This window comes from Cariama cristata, unplaced genomic scaffold (genome assembly GCF_000690535.1).
Source record: "Cariama cristata isolate BGI_N322 unplaced genomic scaffold, ASM69053v1 scaffold5147, whole genome shotgun sequence".
Lineage (NCBI taxonomy): Eukaryota > Metazoa > Chordata > Aves > Cariamiformes > Cariamidae > Cariama > Cariama cristata.
In genome coordinates, this window is record NW_009624803.1 from 18,296 (window position 1) to 40,881 (window position 22,586).

Genomic DNA, 22,586 nt, shown 5'->3' on the forward strand with positions numbered 1-22,586 from the left:
TCTTTCACATGTTTTGTTTTGTGTGGGGAAAAAACAGTTTTTAGGAAAAATGAGTGGAACTGTAGACATTGCATCCTGATAAGTCTTCAATATAGTCATATAATTATGATTTCTTTCACTTTCTTCAGATTTTCCTTGAAGTCCAGCTAAGAATGCAACCAACAATAATGAAAAAACTGTGCAGCTGAAGAAGCATCCTTCTACTTGGTGAAAATGTCTCTTATTTTTTGACAACAATTAAAGGACAATGGGGTCAAAAACACTTGGGAAGGCTGCAACATTAGATGAGCTTTTGAACGCTTGTATTGAAATGTTTGGTACGCTTTTTCAATGTTTTACCTTGCTGTTCTTGAAATTAATCTTATAATATAGGCCCTGCTGTTCTCTGATTCAGCCAGTCTTTCCCTTGGCAAACAACATTTCTGTTCTGTAAAATTTTCCATGTTTCATTTCGACTCGGAATCACATGGGCCAGAATTTTAATTGCATGCATGCCGTATTAAATTTTCTCAATACAGATAATGCACAATGGTGGGTATAGTGGTTTTTAAAATGCTGGCCTTCACCAAGAGAAATGTTTAGTTGAATTATTCAAAGAGTTATTTCTGGCATCGATCTTTGTCTTGAGTGGTTACACAGCTGCATTTCTGACCAGTCATTTTTTGGAAATCATCATGTAATAATTGGCAAGAATATGACTTAAGGCTCATGTAATCTTTTTACTCTTATTAAAATGCGAGGTACTAGGTCTGAGGGAAAAGAAGTGATGAAATAGACCTTGATCCATAACACCATTAATCATGACATATGTCACATTGCAGTCAGATGAGTTCATGGATGGGCTTAAATGCTTTGAAATGGGGCCTTAATTCATAAAGCTACATTTAGATGCTCTTGAAATGCAGGACAGCTTTTGGTTGGAATGAGGTGTTAATTTTTTTTTTTCCCCTTGTGGAGAGAAACAAGTATGTAAAGGTAAGAGATTAAATAGTTGAGGGACGAACAGATCTTGCTGCTGACTGTAGTGAATCCCACTATATCAGTTTCTGTAGACCACCATCAAACCTGTTCTAAAACTTAACAAAAGTATTAGCCGAGCCCATATACCTGTTGTCTGTTGGAAATCATCCCTCTCTTCCATGTATACAGACTGTCTTGACAAGTGTAGTCTATGTGTGGTTCCCATTTCATACACCCATATCATCTACGGTCTTTTAAAAGAGTGACAGACAGAGAATAATCTAAGATTGCAGGGGCTGAGAAAGACTGATGGTCAGCCAGCCTGCCAGGGAATAATTCTTTCTTTGGTTTCAGTGGCTACATTGCAAAGACACAAGGGTCTGTAAGGCAACTAAAAGTGTGGGATCCTGGGCAAGATGTGAGGTGCTGCTTTGACATTGAATTCCTTGAGGCAGATCCCTTTTTTAACAATTTAATTGTTAACCTAAAGCTAAAGAAATATTGGCAGTGCTTGTACATAAATCATCTCCCCGCCCATTTGGTGGACTAATTTTGGATTTGTTCTTTGGATTACTGGCAGTCTCTTTGTATAACATTTAGCATAGTGCTGTTCAGGTCCCATTTTTTTTCAGCTATGGTCGATTATGTACACTGGTTTGGGGGTTTTCCCTTTAAATACCTACCACTAGCATTAGCTAAATACTAGCAATAGTTATCGTCAAAGGAGCGTTTTTGTGCTTTGGTTTTGTTTCCTACCTATTTGGTAGACAATGAACCAACATTTCCACTATTGATCATTTCTGTCTGACTCCGCTTGAAGATTAAAAGCTCCTCTCTGTTCATGAATGATGTGGTGAACTCATTGTTTCTCTTTTGCAGATGACAAAGGCAATCAGTGCTCCAGCCATTTGCCAAGAACCTTTCTATTAATGCACCGGTGGTATCTGCCTTCCACAGAGCTGGCTGGCAAGCTTCTGTCCACATATCCTTTCACAAAGTCTTGCAAATCGACATTACAACGTCAAAAGTAGATTGTCTCTGTGACTGTGTGTAAAAATGTGTCAATTAATTAGTGAGAGACAAGGTTTAGAGGTGAATTTGTTTCAATCTAAAAGATGAAAGTCTGCGGGCTTCTTTATGCTACTGCTTGTGAACTTTTTCCATATGTACAAGCATACTGAGGCATACTTTGCATTAACTTTGAATAAGTGGAAAGATAACCAAGATAACTTTTGGCCAAGATAACTTTTCAAATGTATCATGGCGGGCTGGCCTTTGACTGCTATGAACTGTCAGGGGTAGCTAAGCACCTACATGTCATTTATACCTCTTAAAGAATTCAGTAATCATAAGTATTATCATATTTGGTTAGCCAGAGCTGGCAAGAAACAGTTCAATGGAATATTCAGAATAGTATAATAGAGGTATTTTTGCTAGGGCAAAAAACAAAATGGCAACCAGGAAATGGTCTTTGTCCCCTAAGATTCTGTGAAAGTGAATGAAATATCAGAGCATGCTGTGGTTATCTCTAGAGGAAAAGTTTGATATTGTTTTTAATTCAGCTGGTCTAGTGTCATAGAGTCTTCTGTGAATAAAAACGTTACCAAATGAAGGCATACAAAGCTTTCTTTAACTAGCCTACATATAGAGATGCCAATGGGGAGAACTGCAATGAATTCAGATTAAAAATCTGCTATTTCATGAGGTAAGCATGCTGCCGGTCCTCCAGCGTTTTGGTTTTATGCTTCTGTGAATACTAGCAATGTAATTTCTTTTTGTAAAGATTAAAACTAAAGCATGGAAATATAAAACTTTTCTTTTTTCTTTTATTTTCTTTTCTTTTTTTTAACTTGATCTCCAATCCATAGTAAAGAGTGCATTTCTGTGCTTTGAAAACAAGTATTTAAGTTGAGCCATCCAGCCTTTAAGACACTTAACTGCGTTGAGCTAAAAAGCTGATTGAAAACTTGTGCTATGATTTACCTGGTGTTTGAGTGTGACACCTCTTAGAGGGAGACCAGTTCAGTGCCGCGCAGAGGAGAGACACATTTTGCTTCAAGATGTAATCTAGTATGGTAGAGGAAGATTGTCTTTGGGCTGTCGACTTTAGTTCACACAATCCCTACATAATTTATGTTGACAGGAGTGTGTTAGGGATGCAAAGCTGTTACAGGTCAGGTATGTTCTGATCCTTGCACTGACTGCCTCTGACCTTGTTTCTATGGGAAAGCTTTCACATATTAGGCTGTGCTTGTGTAGGAACATTTCTCCATAAAAGAGAAAACACAAATTTTTAAGTTAACATGATATAACCTGCTTCCCTCAAACAAATGGTTTTCCCTCCTTCCTCCGGACTAAGTTATATCACGTGAGGAAAGGCGAGGGGGGTTATTGAAAGCAGGACTGATAAAGCCCTTTCCATACCCCCTTAAATAGCAGAGGAGACGTCTCGTTTACATGGTTATCCTGGTAGAACTGCCCCTCAAATTCACATTTTCATTTTCATTGAAAAGTCTTTTCTGAGCCAACAAAGTGTCTCACTTGGACAAGGCCTAAGTGCCACTGTCATTTGGATGTCCTGGCAGCGTGATTCAGGACACTGTGTGTGTCACCTGAGGCATCACTTTAATTTGGCATTTCAATAGAATGCTGCTGTGTTGTGCTGTGGTGAGTAAACCAAAGGAAATTATATGATAAAGTGGCTTTTACCACTTGAGTGTCACAGATAATTACAGAAGCAACAGGCTGAGGTAGTCCACCCTCTCTGTCCAAAGACCAGTGGGTCTGAAATACTTGTAAGTCCTATTAAATAAAATGTACATACATATATGCAGCCACTGAATATTGCTCCTGAATCCCTGGGCATCTCTTAACTACTGTCTGTGGATTTCAGATACTGGATTTTGGAATTTCCTGCAGAGTTTAACTTGGATCTTGGGCTGATTCGTTTGACTGAAGAATTTCGAGAAGTAGCCAGCCAGCTTGGATATGAGGATCACATCCATCTCATTGATATCTCCAGCATGTAAGGACATTATGAACTTCAACATCTTTCTCTCTATCTCTGTAACAGCAGAATTCTAGTTCTGTGCAAAATATAAAAATATTAAGGGCCATCTTGATCTTGAGAGAGCAAAAAAGCAGTTACAAAAACATTATATTGTCTTCTAAATTTGAGTTTACTAAAAATTTGAAATTCTAATTGTAGTGTCACTGTAAAGGGAAGATTCTTATTTGTATGTAAGTTTTTAATATAAATTGGAAAGAAATAGTTTTCCTGACAAAGCTACTGCCAATGAAGTGATTAATATTACTTTTTTCCTATAATTTTTCATACAGAATGACAAGCAATGCAGTAACTGGCATATTGTGTAAATCTTGCATTTTCTCAGAGAAGCTTTTTTCTTCTCTCATCAGTAAACTGTTAATTTTTTCTAATGGCTTTCTGTGTACTTCTTTTCTATGATTTAATTGGATAATCTTTAGCATTCACATTTGTAGTTTTATTGCATCAAAATGATTACACTACTGTTTCCTTGACATGCTGAAATGAAAGTTACCTTTTAAAAATCACCAGACGGGCTCCTGTGTCTCACCTGATATTGTAGATTTTCTTTTAAGATACGGTACAGGCTTAGTGATTTTTCCTTATTTAAAAATGGCATAGTAACCTGGAAGGATGGCACTACTAATCTCAATGAAGGTTGTAAGACTTCCTGCAAGAACAGTACCAGTGAAATCACATGAATATTGCCTCTTAAATCTTCATTTTAAAATGTTGTTAGCAACCTCCTTCTGCTCTCTGAAGTGCTTTTACTGTATGTGGGTAGGAATTATTCCATTAGAATGATTTGCCTTTTTGTCCACTCACTTCTTACAGTTTTGTTAGCTGTTTGACCGACTGTTTCTGTTGTTCTGTTATTTCATGGACCTGTGGTCTTACAGAGTAAAAATTAATCCTTGATGTTATTCAAATCTTTTTTTAACCCTGTATCAGAATTTGGTGTGACCTGTTCTTCTTGTATTTCCAAAGCATTTTTTAGTTATGACTTCCGGTATCATAGAGAAGAGTGTGGTGTCCTTTTGTTCTGATGGAGACCTGCTATTATTTATCATTTGCAGTAGCACCTCCAAAACTCTTCTCTTCTCTTCTGCACCTGAACGGGTCTTACTCCGAGTGCTTGTTCTGTGCTCGATATCACAGATCAGAAAGCTCATGGTCTGTCTCTTAGTAATTTTACACTATGTGTGAAAACTGTGGGCTACACTCACATATACCCAAACATAATTGAGAATTATTCCTATTTTTCTGTTGCAGTCCTTCCTATGACTGGATGAGAAGAGTTACACAGAGGAAGAGGATTTCCAAGAAAGGAAAAGCCTGCCTGCTGTTTGACCATCTGGAGCCCATTGAGCTAGCTGAACATCTCACTTTTCTGGAGCATAAATCTTTTAGGAGAATTTCTGTAAGAAGCCTACAACTTTGTCACTTGCAATTAGGAGCCTGTCCTTAGAGAGTGGTCACATGGTTTAACATTTATGATGGTTTTCCCTTGACATTTCAGTGCAGTAAATCTTTATGATTCTTCATGTGATGTACATAGCCATGGCTGCACCAGCAGTTCCTCGATCTTTTTCCTGACTGATGCTTTTAGTGACAGAAGTTAATTTTGTGGAGAAATTCTGGACAAAAATTACTGCTAAAAGCTACTGCAGCCATGTGTTGCAGCAATTGATGAAACTAATATTATTGTTCAAAATCTTCAGGTGTTAATTTTATTTTTTTTTTCCTCTGAGGAAAATAGTTAATTACTTTTCAGGAAACATCATTCTTTGCAATTAATAGTTTTTGAAGAAACTGAAATATATGTAGTCCTTCTGTAGTCTCTGTTCACTCCCAACCACTTCTAGATTAGATGATAATTCAGGTTGGAAGGGATCTCAGGAGGCCTCTAAGCCAACCTCCTGCCTAAAGCAGGGTCAGCTCTGAGACAGATCATGTTCCTCAGGGACTTAGCCAGTTGGGTCTTGAAAACCTGGAAGAGCAGAGACTGTACAACTTCTCTTTCCTCCTTCTCCCATATTGGCACTGAGGAAAATTCAGATACAGTTGCTGCTTTTTATACAGGATTGTACATGAGCAAGAGGCAAAAATGGGTGAAAATTAAAGTAGAAGCTAAAGTGAAACAGATGAGTAACCCAAATGCCAAAGTAAGGCTGATTTCTGCTGGCAAACAGCCATATGAAATGGTGGCATGATGCCACTGTATCTGGTGGCAAATGGGAGCAGTAAGTTCTCAAGATGACAAGTTCTCTTCAGAAAAAAAAATGACACTTTTTAAACAGTGTTTAGGAGCACTGAAGAAATCAAACTCCAAAACCAAGAAAAATACATGAGTTGTTTTGTTTGTTTCACGAGAGGAAGGAAAAAGAGATCAATGAGGAGCTGAGACCAGTCTAAATAGAATTGCTTTTGGCATCATTTAAGAATGTTCAAAGGTTTATTACTCTAGACTTCAATCATGGGAAAACACCTTACCATGATCTGTGCAATGCTAACCTCAGAGAAGGAGGGAGGGACAAGAAAAAAGGCGTGGATTTCTAACTAGATTTAAGATATATTTTAATTCCTTTGGGAATTCCAGAAAGAAAACTCAGCCCTGCAATTAATTTTATTTTTTCCCTGTTGCTTCTAATTTGTCTGTTAATTCTTCAGCTTGAATTTTGCCGTCTCAGATATTTCTCTGCAACCAGTTATAGTTAGTTAATCTTGTACTACTTGTAATCTCAAAGCTATGTAACTGTAGAATATTATTAGTCTGAATCCTATCTTTGGTCTTAACTATTTAAAAAAAATATGAGGGTGAAGGAAAGGCGGTGTCAGGTGTCAGTTGTAACAGAAAACGTTTAAAAGTGTCTGAACACTGAAATACTGTTTATCTGCATCTCTGAGACAAGCACCTGCTGTGTAACAGTCTATGCCATTGTATGGTCTTCCAGCAGACAATTTTTGACCAGTTAAGACCAAGAACCCCATGTTGGCTGGCATTGCTAGCAAATCCCTACACAAACTAAAGTTACATCATAAGCTTCTGAAAATCTATCTTTAAGTGACAGCCAAAAATGTTCTCCAAACATTTAGGGAAATCTAATTCTTGGGAGCCGTAGCTCTCTTATGTAGAACCATGTCCATGAACACACAGGGATTGAACAGTAACATCAAAAGGAGCAAGATTTATCTGAAGTAGCTCCTTCGTATGACAGAATTTTTTGTCATAGAAGGAAGACAATAGGTGCATATTTAGCTTCATGAGATGCAGTTCAAGCTCCTGTGAAGAATGACAGAGCTCCTGTTCATTTCAGTGGGGCCAAGATTGCCCTCTTTACATCAACAATGGAGTTGGTCAGGATATTGGAGCGGGATGAAAGCTCTTATTTATATGCTTCTTGCTTGTTACACTAGATAATTCCTATAGAGTATCATGCCATGAGAACGCCAAGCAAAACTACACAGAATAAAATGTTTTAAGAGTTGAGTAAATTATGGGAAAGTTAATTTTGTGGAAGTAGTAATCATGCTTATCATGCAGGCTCCTGTATTACCTGGCATACAAACACTAAAGCTTTAAGTTAACATTTAAGTAAAAAAACCCAAACAAAGAAACAACCACAAAAACAACAACAAAAACTTTTAAGAAAGAACTGATGTGCAGCGGGGTCTGCTGACCCTGAGTCTTGGTCACTTGCTAAACAAGAGAAGCTTTAAAAAGAAGAAATGATCAAAGTTTCAATTTGATTCTTAAGTTGTCCACTGTTTTACTGAAAATGCCTTTCCTCTGTTAGTTCACAAACTACCGAAGCTATGTGATCCATGGCTGCTTGGAGGACAATCCTACTTTGGAGAGATCTATTGCTTTATTTAATGGTATCTCCAAATGGGTCCAGCTCATGGTTCTCAGCAAACCAACACCCCAGCAAAGGGCAGAAGTAATCACAAAGTTTATCAACGTTGCACAGGTATGTCTTGCATATCAGTCTTTTTCTTCCAGTATAAAGCAGTAACATAAATAGAGATTGCAGTAAACAAATGAACTGGATGCTCTTTGTGCTGTTTCCTCAGTGAATGGCCTGTTCAACATCACTGCAGGTTATTTGTTCAGGTGTGGTCTGTCTGCATTTTTAAACCAGCAGACATAACTATAAAATAATTTTTCTTTGTTGTATTCTAGTTGACAGTTGTCACTATTGTGTGTTTCTTGTGGAGCTAAGCTAAATAAAAAAAGAATGCTGAACCATTCTGTTATGTCCCCTGGTTTAGTGATTTCTGCTTTAGCAGTGATAGGTTGTCTCTAGCTTGTCATGTGTGACACTGGATGGCTGCCACGTGTATTTCCTTGATTTTTAATTATGCATGACCAATCTCTCCTGCAGAAGCTCCTTCACCTCCAGAACTTCAACACACTGATGGCAGTTGTGGGAGGTCTAAGCCACAGCTCTATTTCTCGCCTGAAAGAAACTCATTCTCATCTATCTTCAGAAGTCACAAAGGTATGGTAGACTCCAGAATATAGACATATTGAGCAGAACATCACCTCTTTGAGGTCTGTTGGGTTCTGCAGTGCAGGTGACTCACCAGCACAATACTTGGATCATGGCATGGCATTTTGGTTGCATTCCTCTCAGTGGAGAACGATCAGCTCACAGAGATCCTCTGCTTCGTTACCTGTGCCAGAGAGGAAATTAACACTGTCAACACCTTGACATGAGTTGTGCTCATTTAAAACAGATTAAAGAAATGCTATGAATGCTTTCACAGAGACTTGCTTCTCTGGCTATTTGTAGGACTGGAACGAAATGACAGAGCTGGTCTCTTCCAATGGAAACTACTGCAACTACCGGAAGGCTTTTGCTGACTGTGTTGGCTTCAAAATTCCTATTTTAGGAGTTCATTTGAAAGACTTGATTGCTGTCCATGTAATTTTTCCTGACTGGATAGATGAGAACAAAGTTAACATAGTGAAAATGCAACAGCTTTCCATCACCTTGAGCGAACTGGTTTCCCTGCAAACTGCCTCACATCATTTAGAGCCTAATATGGATTTAATTAACCTGCTAACTGTAAGTATTGAGCGTGTTTCAATTCACTTCTGTTATTCAGATGTTGAATGTCAGTAGGAATATTTGTATCTATAGACATAAGTGCACACTGTTATCCCAGTTTTGTAAAAGAAAAGGGAGAGAATACAAAACAGAAACAAGTTCACATGAGGTGTGAATAAAGTCAAAGCGAGTTTAATTACTGTGGTATGTGACGGCTGGAAACAGCGACAAGATTGTTATCAATTAATTATTTTAAGGATGGCAGAAAGAGGGCTGTATTTGTGTGAGCAAGTATAAAAACTAAGTTCTGACTACTTGGAATTGAGGCTTATGTCTCCTATGCAAAGATCAGGTGACATGTTGACATGGACACACAAGTGAAATTCCAACTTGGCTGTCACTCTTTTCTTGTCCTCTATGCTTTGTGTGCAACACAGTACTCTTCCTATCCAGTAAATAAAAATGCCCTTGAGTGATGTTAAAGAGCCCCTGCAACCCTTGCTCTTTCCCCTCCCTTTACCCTTTGGCAGTGGCTACATTTGTAGTGGTTTGAAACTTTCACACACAAATTATAGATAAGGATTTGAATGTCCCATTTCAAACCAAAGGAAAGTGAGATTTCAAAAAGATTGAATTAAACTTTTTCTTTAAAAGCTGCAACTGACAATGTTAAAAGGAATTAATTTTCACTCCCCTTTTTGATATGTAGACAATGACTGTAATTTGAATAAATACTACACTTTATTTCAAAACATACTGAAGCGTGGAGCCTGAACCATTAGGCCAAATCCTGTTTCTATTGAAATTTAGTAATTTTAGCACTGATCTTACTGCAGCAGTGTTTCACCTAACACCACAGGCAAAAAACAGTGTCTTGGAATTAAAGATAGAACTTGTGAAACTTGAAAAAAAAGGAATATTGTTTGTTATAAACCAGCTGATGTTGCAAGCAAATAAAAGCCACCTACTCATCTGAGAGTAGTCTGAAATACGTCACGTTAGGTAAAGGACTCTCTTAATATGTAATAATTTTAGGCTGTTTCTGTTCTTGCTATTTAACTTTGTCTTTCAGATCTCTAATCTGGTCTGAAAGAGAATCTCTTTGTTCTCCTTAAATCGATAGAATTCTTTTAAAAACAAACTTAGAAGTAAGCAAGGTCTGTGTGTAGCTAGGGCAGATTTCAGAATTTTCCTAGTGTTTATTCTGTTGGATAGCATCAGCGTTGGAGAATTTGCTCTCTGAGGAGGTGAGAACCAAATTCCAGTGTTTCCTCAGTCAAGTCATTGACTTGAGGTGGCTTTCATTACCTAGCTTGTTCTAGGTAAATGCCTTAACTGGAGGGCTATTGGGCAAGAGCGTTGGAATTTTTCCTTTCATGCTTTACTTTAAAATGCTCCAAAATGTGCATATCTGGAAATTAAGCAGAGGCTGTAGTTTGTGGTGGATTTATGCTGGGACTGATCAGGTATAGGGGTTTACACTACAGAGGCTGACAAATATAAGCCTGAGTTTGAAGCAACCAAGATGGTGTGGGTATACCTGTGGCTTTATTGTAATGAGGAATGGGCAAGTTTGGGGGAATAGGAAAACCTTCTCCTATTGTACTTTGTATGGAGCAATCTGGGAACAAGTGCTAATCATGGTTAGCGGGACAGGGAGGAGAAGGGACCATGTATTGCCCACTGCAACACCCACCTAATTAAAATATTAGACTGTAAAGGCAGGTATTTATTACCTTGGTTTGTTTAAGTAGATATTGAGAGTCACTTTCTTATGCCACTTTTTCCCTCCCTTCTTGTTTCTGAAAGTTCATAGTTTCTTACAAGTTTGGGTGTGAGTAGGGGGAAGTGGAACCTCAGGTTTTAGAGAACTGAGCAATAAGAAACTAAGCCCAAAAGGGCAGAAATTAGACAATGTGAAGTGAGAGATGGAAGCTGAACCACTGCTGACATTTTCATTAGCTGTTCTTCCCTCTTTTGGTGACAGCCTGTTTTCCAAAGGGAGCAGAAAGCATCAATTTTTTTTCAAAGACCTTTCAGGTTTATTCCCATCATTGTATCAACCTGAGTTTATGTATTTTACCTGTTTTCCAACTTTTAAAATATTTTCTTTGTTCTGTTTTTTTTTTTAGGAAAATTATATGGATTTTATTTAATGGTACATAGTGTTTCATTCAGTATATTTAATTTACCAAGAAAAGTAATTGCGTACATGACAAGTACTTTTTTGCTCACTATGCTCTGATCTATTAATTCCTAATATAAATATTGATTTTGGTTACAGTTCAACCAATCTGATTGTAAATAAATGAAGCTGCATGCAGCAATGTTGATTCCAGACCTGATCATGGGTTAAAATTAACTTGTGCTGCTTTTTACCTGTTGGAACAACTCCATGGTGGTACCTTTCAGTAAGGATGGAGGCAGCCATAGGTATCCTAAGTAGACAGCTGTGGGTATCCTAAAACCTTTTGAGGGTAATTCTGTCTTCGTAGTAGTCACTGGCAGTGTAGATGTGAGTCAAGTAGGTTTGATAGTGTGGGAGTTTTGATTTAAGATGGTGGGTGACTCCTGGAAAGAATAAAAACAAATTTCTGCAAAAGATTCCTGGACCTGAATTTTGGTACATCTCATATTATGAATATTCTCACTTTTCTTCCAGCTTATAGGTTTTGTCCTCATTTGTACATATGAATACATTACAGTACTTTTTTTTTTTTACAGTGGTCTCTTCAACAGTAATAATGAACTTAAATAGTAAATGAAACGTTTTTGTCAATCTTTTTGTTAATAAGAAAGTTTGAAATTATAGGCTGGGGTCAGAGAAAGAGGAGGAGAAAGCTAGGGTTGCAGCCCAAAGCTGACAAGAACTGACTAAAAATAGTTGACCTTGCCATGTGCAAATGGTCTTTTAGCAGATTTAGCCTCCCTTGCTGCCAAAGTCATCCTCAGTTTTCAGAGCCTGAAGAAAGAACTATTCTATTTATTGCTAGGTCTTCCCTCTCTGACGTAAACTGCAAAAATTTTTCTCATCTTTAATTACTAAGAGAAGCTCCCTTTCAAAACTAGTAAATGTGTACAAACATGTAGAGTGCTTTTCATTTACATGTGAATCAGCCGACCCAACTATTTATTCACTTCTGCTGTTTTCCCATTAAGCCCCTTCTATCCAGACAGGCTTTTAGTAGGTGTTTTGTCCTGATAAGTAATGTGTAAATCTCTTGCCCGGCCTCCATCCCTTGCAGTATTGCCTTTTACACCACACTTAGCAAGTGCTAACAGCCTGGCCTGTGCTTGCTTGACAAGTAAATCACCGGGTGATGGTTTGCTAGTCCAACAACTTGCAGGAAAAGATTAAATGGGTATTTCATGGACTAAGTGGGTATGTGGGAATTTGCTCTGGTCTTTCTTTTCCTCAGTGGTGGAACCCTATCTGCCCTGGAGGAGCTGATACCCTTCAAGTGGTTTGGAAATGGTGACTTTTGGGGGGACTGTGTTAAGAGCCATGAAATGAGAGTTTGGCTTAAAAGCTGGGACAGGAGCTTGGTAGTAAATTTCAGGCCACCTGGTCATGGGTCTTTATGGGCATTTTTCAGATACTGTCGTGTGTATAGATCTAAAGGGTGAATGGGGGAACAAGAGAACTTAAAATCTCTATAGTTTCAGTGGTAGCTACAGAATGATCAGTAATTTGGAAAGTTGGGACTCTCACTTGATTTAGGTGTCTGCTCCCAGACTTAGAAGTCTGGTTCCCCCCCTCCATCTTATTGTCAACGTAAAAAATCAGCTTCCAGTTCACAGAACTTTGGCTCTGAGCAAGTAGCTGAAAGAAGTCGATATTTTGCACAGAAGTTAAAATGCCACAAATAAGGCAAAGGTTTGTTGTATGGAGGGCAGCGAGACAAATGCCAGATTTGCTGGCATAGGAGACTGCAAAAGCTGGGGGCGAGATTTAGTGATGCGAGTCCTCACTTGTGTAAATGAGTCTGAGTTAGAGGGGCAAGAGAAGTAAATGTGCCACGACTCAGCTGCCAGTGAGCCAGAGTGTGTTACTTGAAAATAGACTCACATCTTCATGCATGCTTGCTCGAAGTCTGTGCGGTTCTTCCTCCTCTCCTGCCTTATTGGCCACACTCGCTCCATCTCCACTGACTCTGGACCCTGTTCTGTACCAGTCCCTGCATCCAAAACCTGCAACTAGGAAGCAAAAGTGGTAAAAGGGGACCTAGCATGAGCATGGCAGTGCACCAGAGAGGAATAATAGCTCTAATGACATGTTCATCATTAGAAAAACTAACATTTGCTATGGGTGCTTAAGGGATTTTTTTACCCGCTATGCAGTATTTCCACGTTGTTTTTATTTCCCAACATAATAAAAACCTGTGGGTAAATGTTTCATCACTGCCTGTGGATGGGAAGAGGATCTCAGTCTCTCAGCCAGTCTACAGTGTATTTATACTAACTGCGTTAGAACTTATTTGGTGCCACCATTTTTCCCCTCACTATTTTTAGGTCTCAACAGCTATTTATCTAACCTGTTCTGAGACTGTATGCAAATGCCTGGAAAGTCCCTGTCATTTGTACAGTCTAGTGAAGAGAATGAGAAATATCTAAACAATCAAATTGAAAGTCACCCTCCCCAACTTGTGTTCAGCAGTAAGTTCCACTTACCAAAAAAAAGCCATCCTTTCTGATCCCTCCCTCACCCGCCGCAACCCGCCCCCCTTTCAAATTGCTTGGAAAAACAGGACAACAATGAAAGTCAAATTAGAATGGAAACTGCCACCCGCTGTAAAGGTTGTCCTAGGAAAACTCTGATTATCTGTCAGAGCAAAACTGTAAATAAAATATAAAATGAAAGCTTATATAACTGCATAATCATCATGCTTGTAATTTTTCAGCTAGTATTTGAAACTTCTGTACTAGACAATACCTTGTCCACTGCGTGCTTACAGATTGTGCCTAATGAAGTTATAACTGCTGCTTATGATAAGGTCAGATAATTCAGGGCGGGGAGACACAAACTTGCCAAGTAAATACTAATGCGTTTCCATCCCCAAATCCACACCCTGCTCATCTGGCCTGCTGAGAAAACTGTGCTCTTTAGTAGGAACAGGGCAAGGCCTTTTGAACGAGCAATTCTGCTGTCAGTCCCAGCCCGATTTGATAATATGATTTGCTCCAGTCACTGAATAACTAAGTACATGAATGATATTTGTTACAGCAGTTACTGGATCCGCGTTGTCTTTAGGACAGGGCCTTACATTCCTCTGTGACAGCAGCGTGCCGGCTGGTTGAAGGAATCTGCAGGATGCTCAGGCTTTCGCTGGTGCCCATAACCAAATTATAAAGCGCAAAAATCAACATAGTGTTATAGCTAGACAAAATGAATCATGCAAAATTCAGACATCTCTAAAGCCATGTGTTCACTCTGGAATGTGTACCTACCTTGGGAAGGGGCGTGACTGCCCCCTTACTTATTGCACAAAATTCTACCGACAAGAAGGTGGTTCCTAGAGGTGGTCCTGTGGTACGCTGTCAGTGTCGCTGGTCCTGCTTGTTACTAATTCGGCACTTCGGGTTCTCTAAAAATAACCTTCTGTCACAGTCATTTACTCAGTAGCAAATCTATCTGCCTGCTGGGAAACATCTTTTTAACTCAAGCTTAGCTTAACTGGGGATTTGCAAGGTAGATGATAACATCAAATCATGCCAATTACACCAAAGCCAATTAGTGTAGGGACGTGATCACAGGAAACCTGCAATGTTTGTTTCCTCTCATTGCAAAACATTAGCCACAGTGTTGATTACTTTTCTCCTTCATCACTCCAAGTGAGGAGGAATTGACTGCAGACCTGAATTGCACAAGACCACAGCCAAAGTAAAAACCAAATAAATTCTTTTTACTTTAAGCATGTTTGTGCCCCTTCTTTTCCCTCAATAAATCCTATACGGAAAAGAATGAGTACATGGAAGAAAAAAATCTTTGATTTCTCTAAAAACAGAAGCTGGAAAGGAGTTTGCCTTACCTAGTGAGAGGGGATCAGGAACAGGCGAAGCTGGGCTAAAGTAACTGGGCTTGCTCTTCATGGACCACTTTGCTGCATCACCAGTGGTGCCAAACCTGGCTTGCTTCTCCCAGGTCTGGGTCAGTGCCCAGGGCCTTCCAGAGAGGCTTTTGCTGCATGGGCTGATTTCTGTAGGAGATCTGCAGTACTCTGACCCTTCTTCAGGAACAAAATTTGATCAGAACACAATCTGAAGTCCTTCTAGCCCAGCCCCTTTGCAGCTTCTTTCCTGTGGATTTTTGTATTCACCAGGTTATTTCTCTGAAATCTCTCATGACCATTGAGCTGCTAAAAGAAAGTGTTTTGCGTAAGGGTGGTCTTTGGTACCAACATTCCTCTTTGGAGAAGGTCAACACGCAGCTGCTCTCACTGGACGTGTTGGGATGGGGGTTGTGGCAGCTCAGTATGCTCACCAGCGTGGGTTAGGTCAGCTCTGTGAAAAACTCCTTTCCCAGTAGCTGCAAGCAGCTTCAATGTATATCCTGAGTAGCAAAACTTTTCGTTTAGCTTCAATGAGAGGTGTATCTTTGCTTACAAAACTGTCATAACCAACCCAGTCTAATAAACATTGCTGGTTTTCTCTCTTTCTTACACATAGCTGTCCCTGGACCTCTATCACACTGAGGATGATATCTACAAGCTCTCGCTGGTGCTGGAACCAAGGAACTCCAAATCGGTAGGTCATCTTGTACTGCATTTTCACATCTTGCTTATTTTGTAGGCATGCAATTGATTCAATTTTTAAATTACAGTTAATGAGTTTCATTATTCCTATTCACTTAAAGCCTTTCAGTGTGTATGCTTGTATAGTAAACATAGTCACTATTTATAAGTTTTAGTGTGTATTGGGAGAAGTAGATAGTGAAACATGTCAGACTTCATTATGAATTATTTTTCAACAAAACCTCTGCAAGTTATGGAAAACATGGTTCTGCTTTATGTGAAGATACCCTTTGTAAGTTTACATCAATTATTTATTATGTGACCATTATGTCATTTTCTGGATGCTGGTGCAGTTATATAAACCAACACTGAATCCAAAGATTTGTTTTAGCTAAGCCACAGCATTAGTTGTAGTGTTTTAAAAACTGTTTGCTTATATAGAATTGGCCATATCTTGGGCTCTCAATCAACGTTTAAACACTTCAGAATAGATATTACTACTTTTTTTTTTTTTTTGTTATGCTTTGCAAGTCTGAGGATACAGATAATCTCCTAATCAATAATTGAATTTCATTTAAAGCATTACTCTCTCTTCTGTTGTCAAAGTTTGGGGACTCCTTTTCCCTCTGAGCCTTTCCTTGGTGCATAAACATCCTTATTACCTATCCTATCCAGCATGTGATTCTCTCCGGCTGAGCCCTCTCAAGTGTGACACCAGCAGAAACTAAGGGTGGCTGCGAATCTTTAGCAGGGTGTGAGAGCAGAGTCCAGTGGTCTGAGGTGATTCATTGCGGTGCTTTTTATGATTTTGAAGTATTCTTAAAAGCAAGAAAAGAAGCAGAACCCTTTAATTTCCATGTACAGGGCTTCTCTGGGTTTTAAGATAGTTTATCACTCTTGGAGACCAATTTGAGGACTATGTGTGTGTCCTTTCAATGGTGGATGATGAGCAATAGTAAGGAAGCTATTGAATATTTCCATAGTCAACACTAATTCAGTTTGAACACTTGGAATTTCATTAGAGTCTCCCATCCTTGCTGGATATGATTTGACCACGACAGTTCCCATTTATCGCAGTCATCCTGGCTCCCTCTTGCTCCCATGACTGCCAGCAAAGCTGATTTGTTACAGCTCTGTGTTGTGGAAGGACTAACGAGCCACTACTGTAAATGAAGAAAATTATCACGTTGCTGCTTTGATCTCCAGCCTGAGCTTTAAGAAGGACGAAAGCGATATAAACAGTTGTGTGAACTTTAACACCACCCAGCAATTGTGGGAGACTTCTGCATAACAATCAATGAATAACCAGTGACATTGAGCTGTTGCAGCACCCTGATGGGTAGAAAGCTACAGCTGAATCGACAGAAGCCGGACCATTTGAGGCATACTTCTCTTTGATGGAGTGCCAAAGCACACAAGATATTTCAGAGGGGAAAGAATCTGTAGAGCTTTTGTATGTGGAAAAATTTGTCAAAGGCAACGTGACAGTGTAGTTATATCATTCCAACTGCTCCGTGATTTATTATTGTACGGGTACAACTCCCGTGCAGGTGCATGCGGAGGAAGTGCCTCAGGCTGCTGCAGTTGTTTTCAGGGCAAAAGTGGAGCTGATCTGTTACCATATGAGCCTGCTATCAACAGGTCAGTTAGTTGTAGGGTAGCAGCTCCCTGTCACACTGTCCTGCTTTTCCCTGTGCATTAGTTATCTTGTTGGGAGTTTTTACTGGTACAGCTATTGGCTAGAAGACAGCTCTGCTTGGTGCAGTTATGCCACTGAAGACACGCTTACGTAAATTTTTTGCTTTCAAGTAGAATTTATTTCAATGCCAAAAGACACAGATGTTTACATCCATCTGAAAATGCTTTTCCAGTCTACAATACCACTATCCTTGTGCTGGTGAGACAGGCAGGAGATACAGGCTGAATCACAAACAGCATGACCAGATACAGCATTTCTGAATGTTCAATAAATTCAGCTAGGTAGTCTCTGGACACTGCTCAGTGCCTTTCCTCATAGCATGCATTTAAAATACATGAATAAAATTATAGTTGTTCATACAAGTGTATGAGTGAAATAGGAGGAACCGACATTTCCCCTTGGCCAGTGGGCAATAACATGAAGTTTTCATCGCAACTTGTCAAAAATCATAAAAATTGAACGAGGCTTCAAATGAAATAGCCCAGGAGAAAGAGGAAGGCTCCAGTGGATTCCATCTCTTTCTGCCATTTTGTGCTCAGACCAGCAGGAGTTAAAAGCCCTCTCTGAGGACACGGTAGTCTAGCACCACGCTAATGCTTTGAGTCCCTTTAGTCTAAGCTTTTTTTAAGGGAAGGCACATTTCTAATTTCTTCTCTGACCATAGCTGTAAGAATATCACAATACTGGCATGTTACATGTTATCGTGTAACAGGTCATCTCTAAAAGATTGCTGCATTTCTGCATATTTTTAGAGCAAAACCACTTGCCAGCATGTTTGTCCATCACTGTGTGGTGACATTAATTTTAGGATTAAAACATTCTGTAAGAGCTTCTGGCATATAGAGCTGGATGTCCAGGTTCACTGTACTTACTGTTGGAATTGAATTCTGCAGATATAGGGATTTTTTTTCTTCCTTAAACTTACCTGTGCAGGTTTGTATGGTGAGTCAAGAGCCATTGAGGAACTGATGTTCTGACAATTGAATAAGGAAAAGCCAAATTAATAAAGCAACCCACTAACACATCCTTCTTCTTTTTTCCCTACCAAACTATGACCTTGTGACCATTTTTCATCTCAATATGAATGTCTACAATACCTTTGTTATACACAATAGTAACTGTAACATTTTTAGATGGCTTAATGATCTCCCTCTCAACTCACACCAGTTCATGGGGAGACAGATGGGACCCAGATTTCTTACTCATCAGCTCATGCAGGGGCATTCTGATCCAAACCATGCTGAAATTTTTCTGCTTCCCACTGCTTCACATGCCCGCTGTCCAGTGGCAGATGCAGGAGAAGGCCGGTACGCCTTGCAGCATTTTTCATTCTGCCTGGTGGTTTTTGAAGCCTTACCTGAAACTCTCTTCAGGCTTGTTCTATATGTTCTACTTGAAGAAGCTGAGCTGCATGCCAGAGCTTCTCCCAAAGCACCGTGGTGGTGTGGAGGGAGTCGGGCTGTGTGCTCTGTGCATCAAGTGAGCTGTCAGCTACCATTTTGTCAGGATCAAGCTGTTTTCAAAATAAAATAATATGGCTGGTGTTGTCTAGAGAGCAAGTCAAGGGTTAGCCCCTTTCCGCTCAGGTTGCCTAGATGAATTAAGCTGGTCTGCTGTAAATTTTCTCCTGTCCCTGCCCGGAAATATTTCGGTCTTGTTCCACTACGACATTGGCATTTCTCTGCCACATCATCATAGCACATCTTGGCTGGAAACCGGTGGGATGGCTGAGCATGATTCTGCCCCCTCTTCTGCATCCTACCCTCTGCTTGGTGCCGCGCAGCGCAGGAGCATTAACCTACCCAGGCCACCACAGTCCCTCGCATGGCTCCGGGGCACGGTGCCTCCAGCAAGGTGCTGGGGCCAGGCTTCGTCAGGATGGCGAGTTCCTCCGGGCAACACCAGGAAGGGGAAAAGCAGGTTTCTGCTTGCCTATTTCTGATGCCCACCGGGTCCAGAGACCCTCCTTCCTTCCCCCTTCCTTTGGATCTTGTTGCTGTTGAACCCTCTGGAGACATAAGTGAGGAAAGTCTGCCTGGTTTTGCTTCTGAGCTTGCTGGGCACTGTCGCTGCCGGTGTAGCTGCGAGGTGCCATGGAGAGCCCAACTGAAGCTGTCAGCAGAGGCAAGCAACCCTTTAAAACCTTGCCTGATATTTTACTAAGTGTGTTTTTACAGCACAGGGTCTCCAGTAGTTTGTGGTTGTAGCTCTGACATATAGAACTGCTTTTAGCAGGAAATTCAACTTCATAATTCAGCTTTTAAAATCTTTGTGTTCTGATCCATTTCTCAGCAGCCTACCTCCCCGACAACCCCTAACAAGCCAGTAGTGCCACTGGACTGGGCATCTGGAGTGGTACCAAAACCCGACCCTACCGTCATTAACAAACACATACGAAAGCTAGTGGATGTAAGTATTTGGAAGAACATGCTGGTCAAAGAGAATGGTAGCTTTGATACTGTCATCTTTAATATTAATTTCAAGATTCGCAAGCGATTGTTATGGCTGGGGTGAATTTCAGATGTCAGATAACAAATTTGAGTCTTTACTGATACTTTCAGAAATATTTATTTTATTCCTGCAATCAGTGATGGGATTACTAAGCAGGTTTCTCAATACAAAGGAGCAAACTTTCAGGACTCTGGCTGCTGTTCAATAGGTTTGATTAACAAATAAAAATTCAGAGGGCAAAGTTGAGTTTTCACGTCTCTGGTGACCCAGTTTATGTCTGGTAACAGACAGCTGGAAACAAAAATACTTAGAAGCAAAGACTCACACATTACTAGGTCCAGCGAAGGTTTCCAGAAACCCTATTTCTGGTTTTCAACTTGCTGTCGTTTGACTGTCCGGAGCATACTATGTATGGTAAAGAAAGCACTGTCTTGGTATCGCTTTAAAAACGTGGGCATGAGGTCATGGAGAATTATAGCTGGGATCTTCCACCTTCAGTCTGGAAAGTGATGTGTTAGGTAATGCAAACAAAACCAAACACTACCAGGTTCCTTTGGAGAGACCGAGCCGGGTTGCGTTGGCATGTAAGGGACTTTTAGTGATGTAAGCAGCATGGAGAGGAACCAGGAATGTGTTGTACATAATGAAGCAAGATTTCCTTCTGCTTTTTACAAATTAATAACTAAGTCTGCGGGGAACTATTAAATTCTGACGTTGTCTGTATTACAGGTCATTAATTGGGGTTATGTTGTTAAGATAACTTAAACAAAGTCTTCAGTTCTCTCACTCAGACTTCAAATATATCTCGTGGTTTACTTTTTGTGTATGCTTTTTTTTTAAAAAAGGTTCATTTTTCTCTTAATGTGGGATGCCAGAACTGCACATGCTGTTCCTGTAATGCTTTTGTCAGTGCCATATGTGTTGATAATAATCACTCCACATCCAAACCCCTGTTTGATAGCTTGTTTAAATAGGAAGTCTGTTGCAACTCATTAATCTTTCCAGGATGTGCTGGGGGGTGGGGGGTTGTTCTTGTTTCTGTGGGTGGGGGAGATGCAGTCCCCCATTCCACAATTTTGGCCTGCTTCAGGATGTATGATCTTGAATTTGACAGGATTAAAGCATGGTTTGGGGCTGTTACAGGTACAGCTTACCAAGAGGCCCACACCACTCTGTACAGCTGTCTTCGTTTTGCCAGTCTTTGTCATTTACTACCTTCTTTGAGTTGTGCTTTAAGGCATTGCTTTTATTACTAAAAGTGTTGAATACTACTTGGACTTGCGTATTGGTTCCTTCTTGATGATGTATTTTTGAGGTCTGCCAGTCACCGATTGCAGGTCATTTGATAGGTGTTTGGAAATTGGTTTCATCACGTTCTCATTAAAATAAGGACAAAGAAAACACCTTTCAGAGGTCTCAGTATATTAAATTCTCGTCTTTGTAAACCAAATCTTAATCTAATGTAAGAGTTTGTGCTTCAATATGTGTCTTTCAGGTAGTCATGTTGACTTTGACGCTCATGTTTTTCCCATCAGCATCACATGTAGCGTTAACACCCCTTGCACTTCTCTGCAAGCAGTAAGACATAGTAATTCTTTATCAGCAGAATATAGTAATTCTTTATCAGCTAAGGAGGGCTTCTGTCACTTTATGCGACCTTTTAAAATTGAAGCCATGTCTGGTTTTACTTAGTGGTGAGCTGGGGTGGGTTGATGGGAGGGAATGTTTGTTAGATACGAAGTGCTCGTGATCTGGATGTCAAAGTATTAGTAAACAAACCGGATTGAAATAGTACTGTGGCAGAGCAGAGGCGACCAACCAAAAGAGAAGTGAAGCCAAAACCATCTGAAATACTCATGGGAAAGCTGCTGTTGGGTTGGTTTTGGTTTATTTCTTTTTTTTTTTTTGTGATTAAAAAGCATACTTAATGAAGCACAGGGAATATTTCACATGGGGCAGAACTTTAGTGATACTTCTAATAAAGAAGGAAAATAAAGCAAGAATAATTACGTCTGAAGAAGTGTGGAGGACCATCACTAGATAAATACTGAGGTCAAGTTTTCTTTAAAAATTAGTCATTTTTTCCCCTACAGTCCAATAAATATGCATATTGAAGTACCAAGTAGGAATAAAAGGAATAAAACAAGGCAACAGAGCATCTGATTAGTAATATTGAACATTAAGTTACATATAATTATAAGGTTGAAGAGCTGGTATAGATTCGGGATAGGCTATAGATATTATGACAATAATTTCTTTTTGTTTTTCCCAGTCTGTCTTTAGGAACTACGATCATGACCACGATGGCTATATTTCTCAGGAAGACTTCGAAAGTATAGCTGCCAACTTTCCCTTTCTGGACTCTTTCTGTGTGCTGGACAAAGACCAGTGAGTTTGGAGATTTCTTTGTGGGTTTTTTTTTTTCTTTTCCTCAATTTAAAAACTCATGAAAACCAAATATTGAAGAAACAGTGTCTCCCAAGCTTCTTGTGTCCGACATCTTGCTTCAGGAAGTGAAGATGACTGAAGGCTGAATTCTGTTCTCATTTAACTCCTTATGCTGTAGTCAGTTCTATAAGCCCACCCAGGTTGGAGTCCTGCTTTACCTGGTACTTTAAAAATCATCTATATAATAGCTTAATGAG

The 22,586-nt window shown here is 39.7% G+C and overlaps 1 protein-coding gene across 1 annotated transcript in view; it reads left to right on the forward strand.

Annotated features, from left to right (window-relative positions):
- Nucleotides 1–247: 247 nt before the first annotated feature.
- Nucleotides 248–22,586, forward strand: part of RASGRP3 (RAS guanyl releasing protein 3 (calcium and DAG-regulated)) — a 30,663-nt gene continuing 8,324 nt past the window's right edge. The window contains exons 1-11 of the mRNA XM_009703306.1: nucleotides 248–317; nucleotides 1,840–1,942; nucleotides 2,603–2,665; nucleotides 3,854–3,985; nucleotides 5,279–5,426; nucleotides 7,804–7,977; nucleotides 8,392–8,508; nucleotides 8,803–9,078; nucleotides 15,727–15,804; nucleotides 19,783–19,899; nucleotides 22,214–22,329. Of these exons, the coding sequence (XP_009701608.1) occupies nucleotides 248–317; nucleotides 1,840–1,942; nucleotides 2,603–2,665; nucleotides 3,854–3,985; nucleotides 5,279–5,426; nucleotides 7,804–7,977; nucleotides 8,392–8,508; nucleotides 8,803–9,078; nucleotides 15,727–15,804; nucleotides 19,783–19,899; nucleotides 22,214–22,329 (1,394 nt within the window). The remainder of the gene's footprint in view (nucleotides 318–1,839; nucleotides 1,943–2,602; nucleotides 2,666–3,853; nucleotides 3,986–5,278; nucleotides 5,427–7,803; nucleotides 7,978–8,391; nucleotides 8,509–8,802; nucleotides 9,079–15,726; nucleotides 15,805–19,782; nucleotides 19,900–22,213; nucleotides 22,330–22,586) is intronic.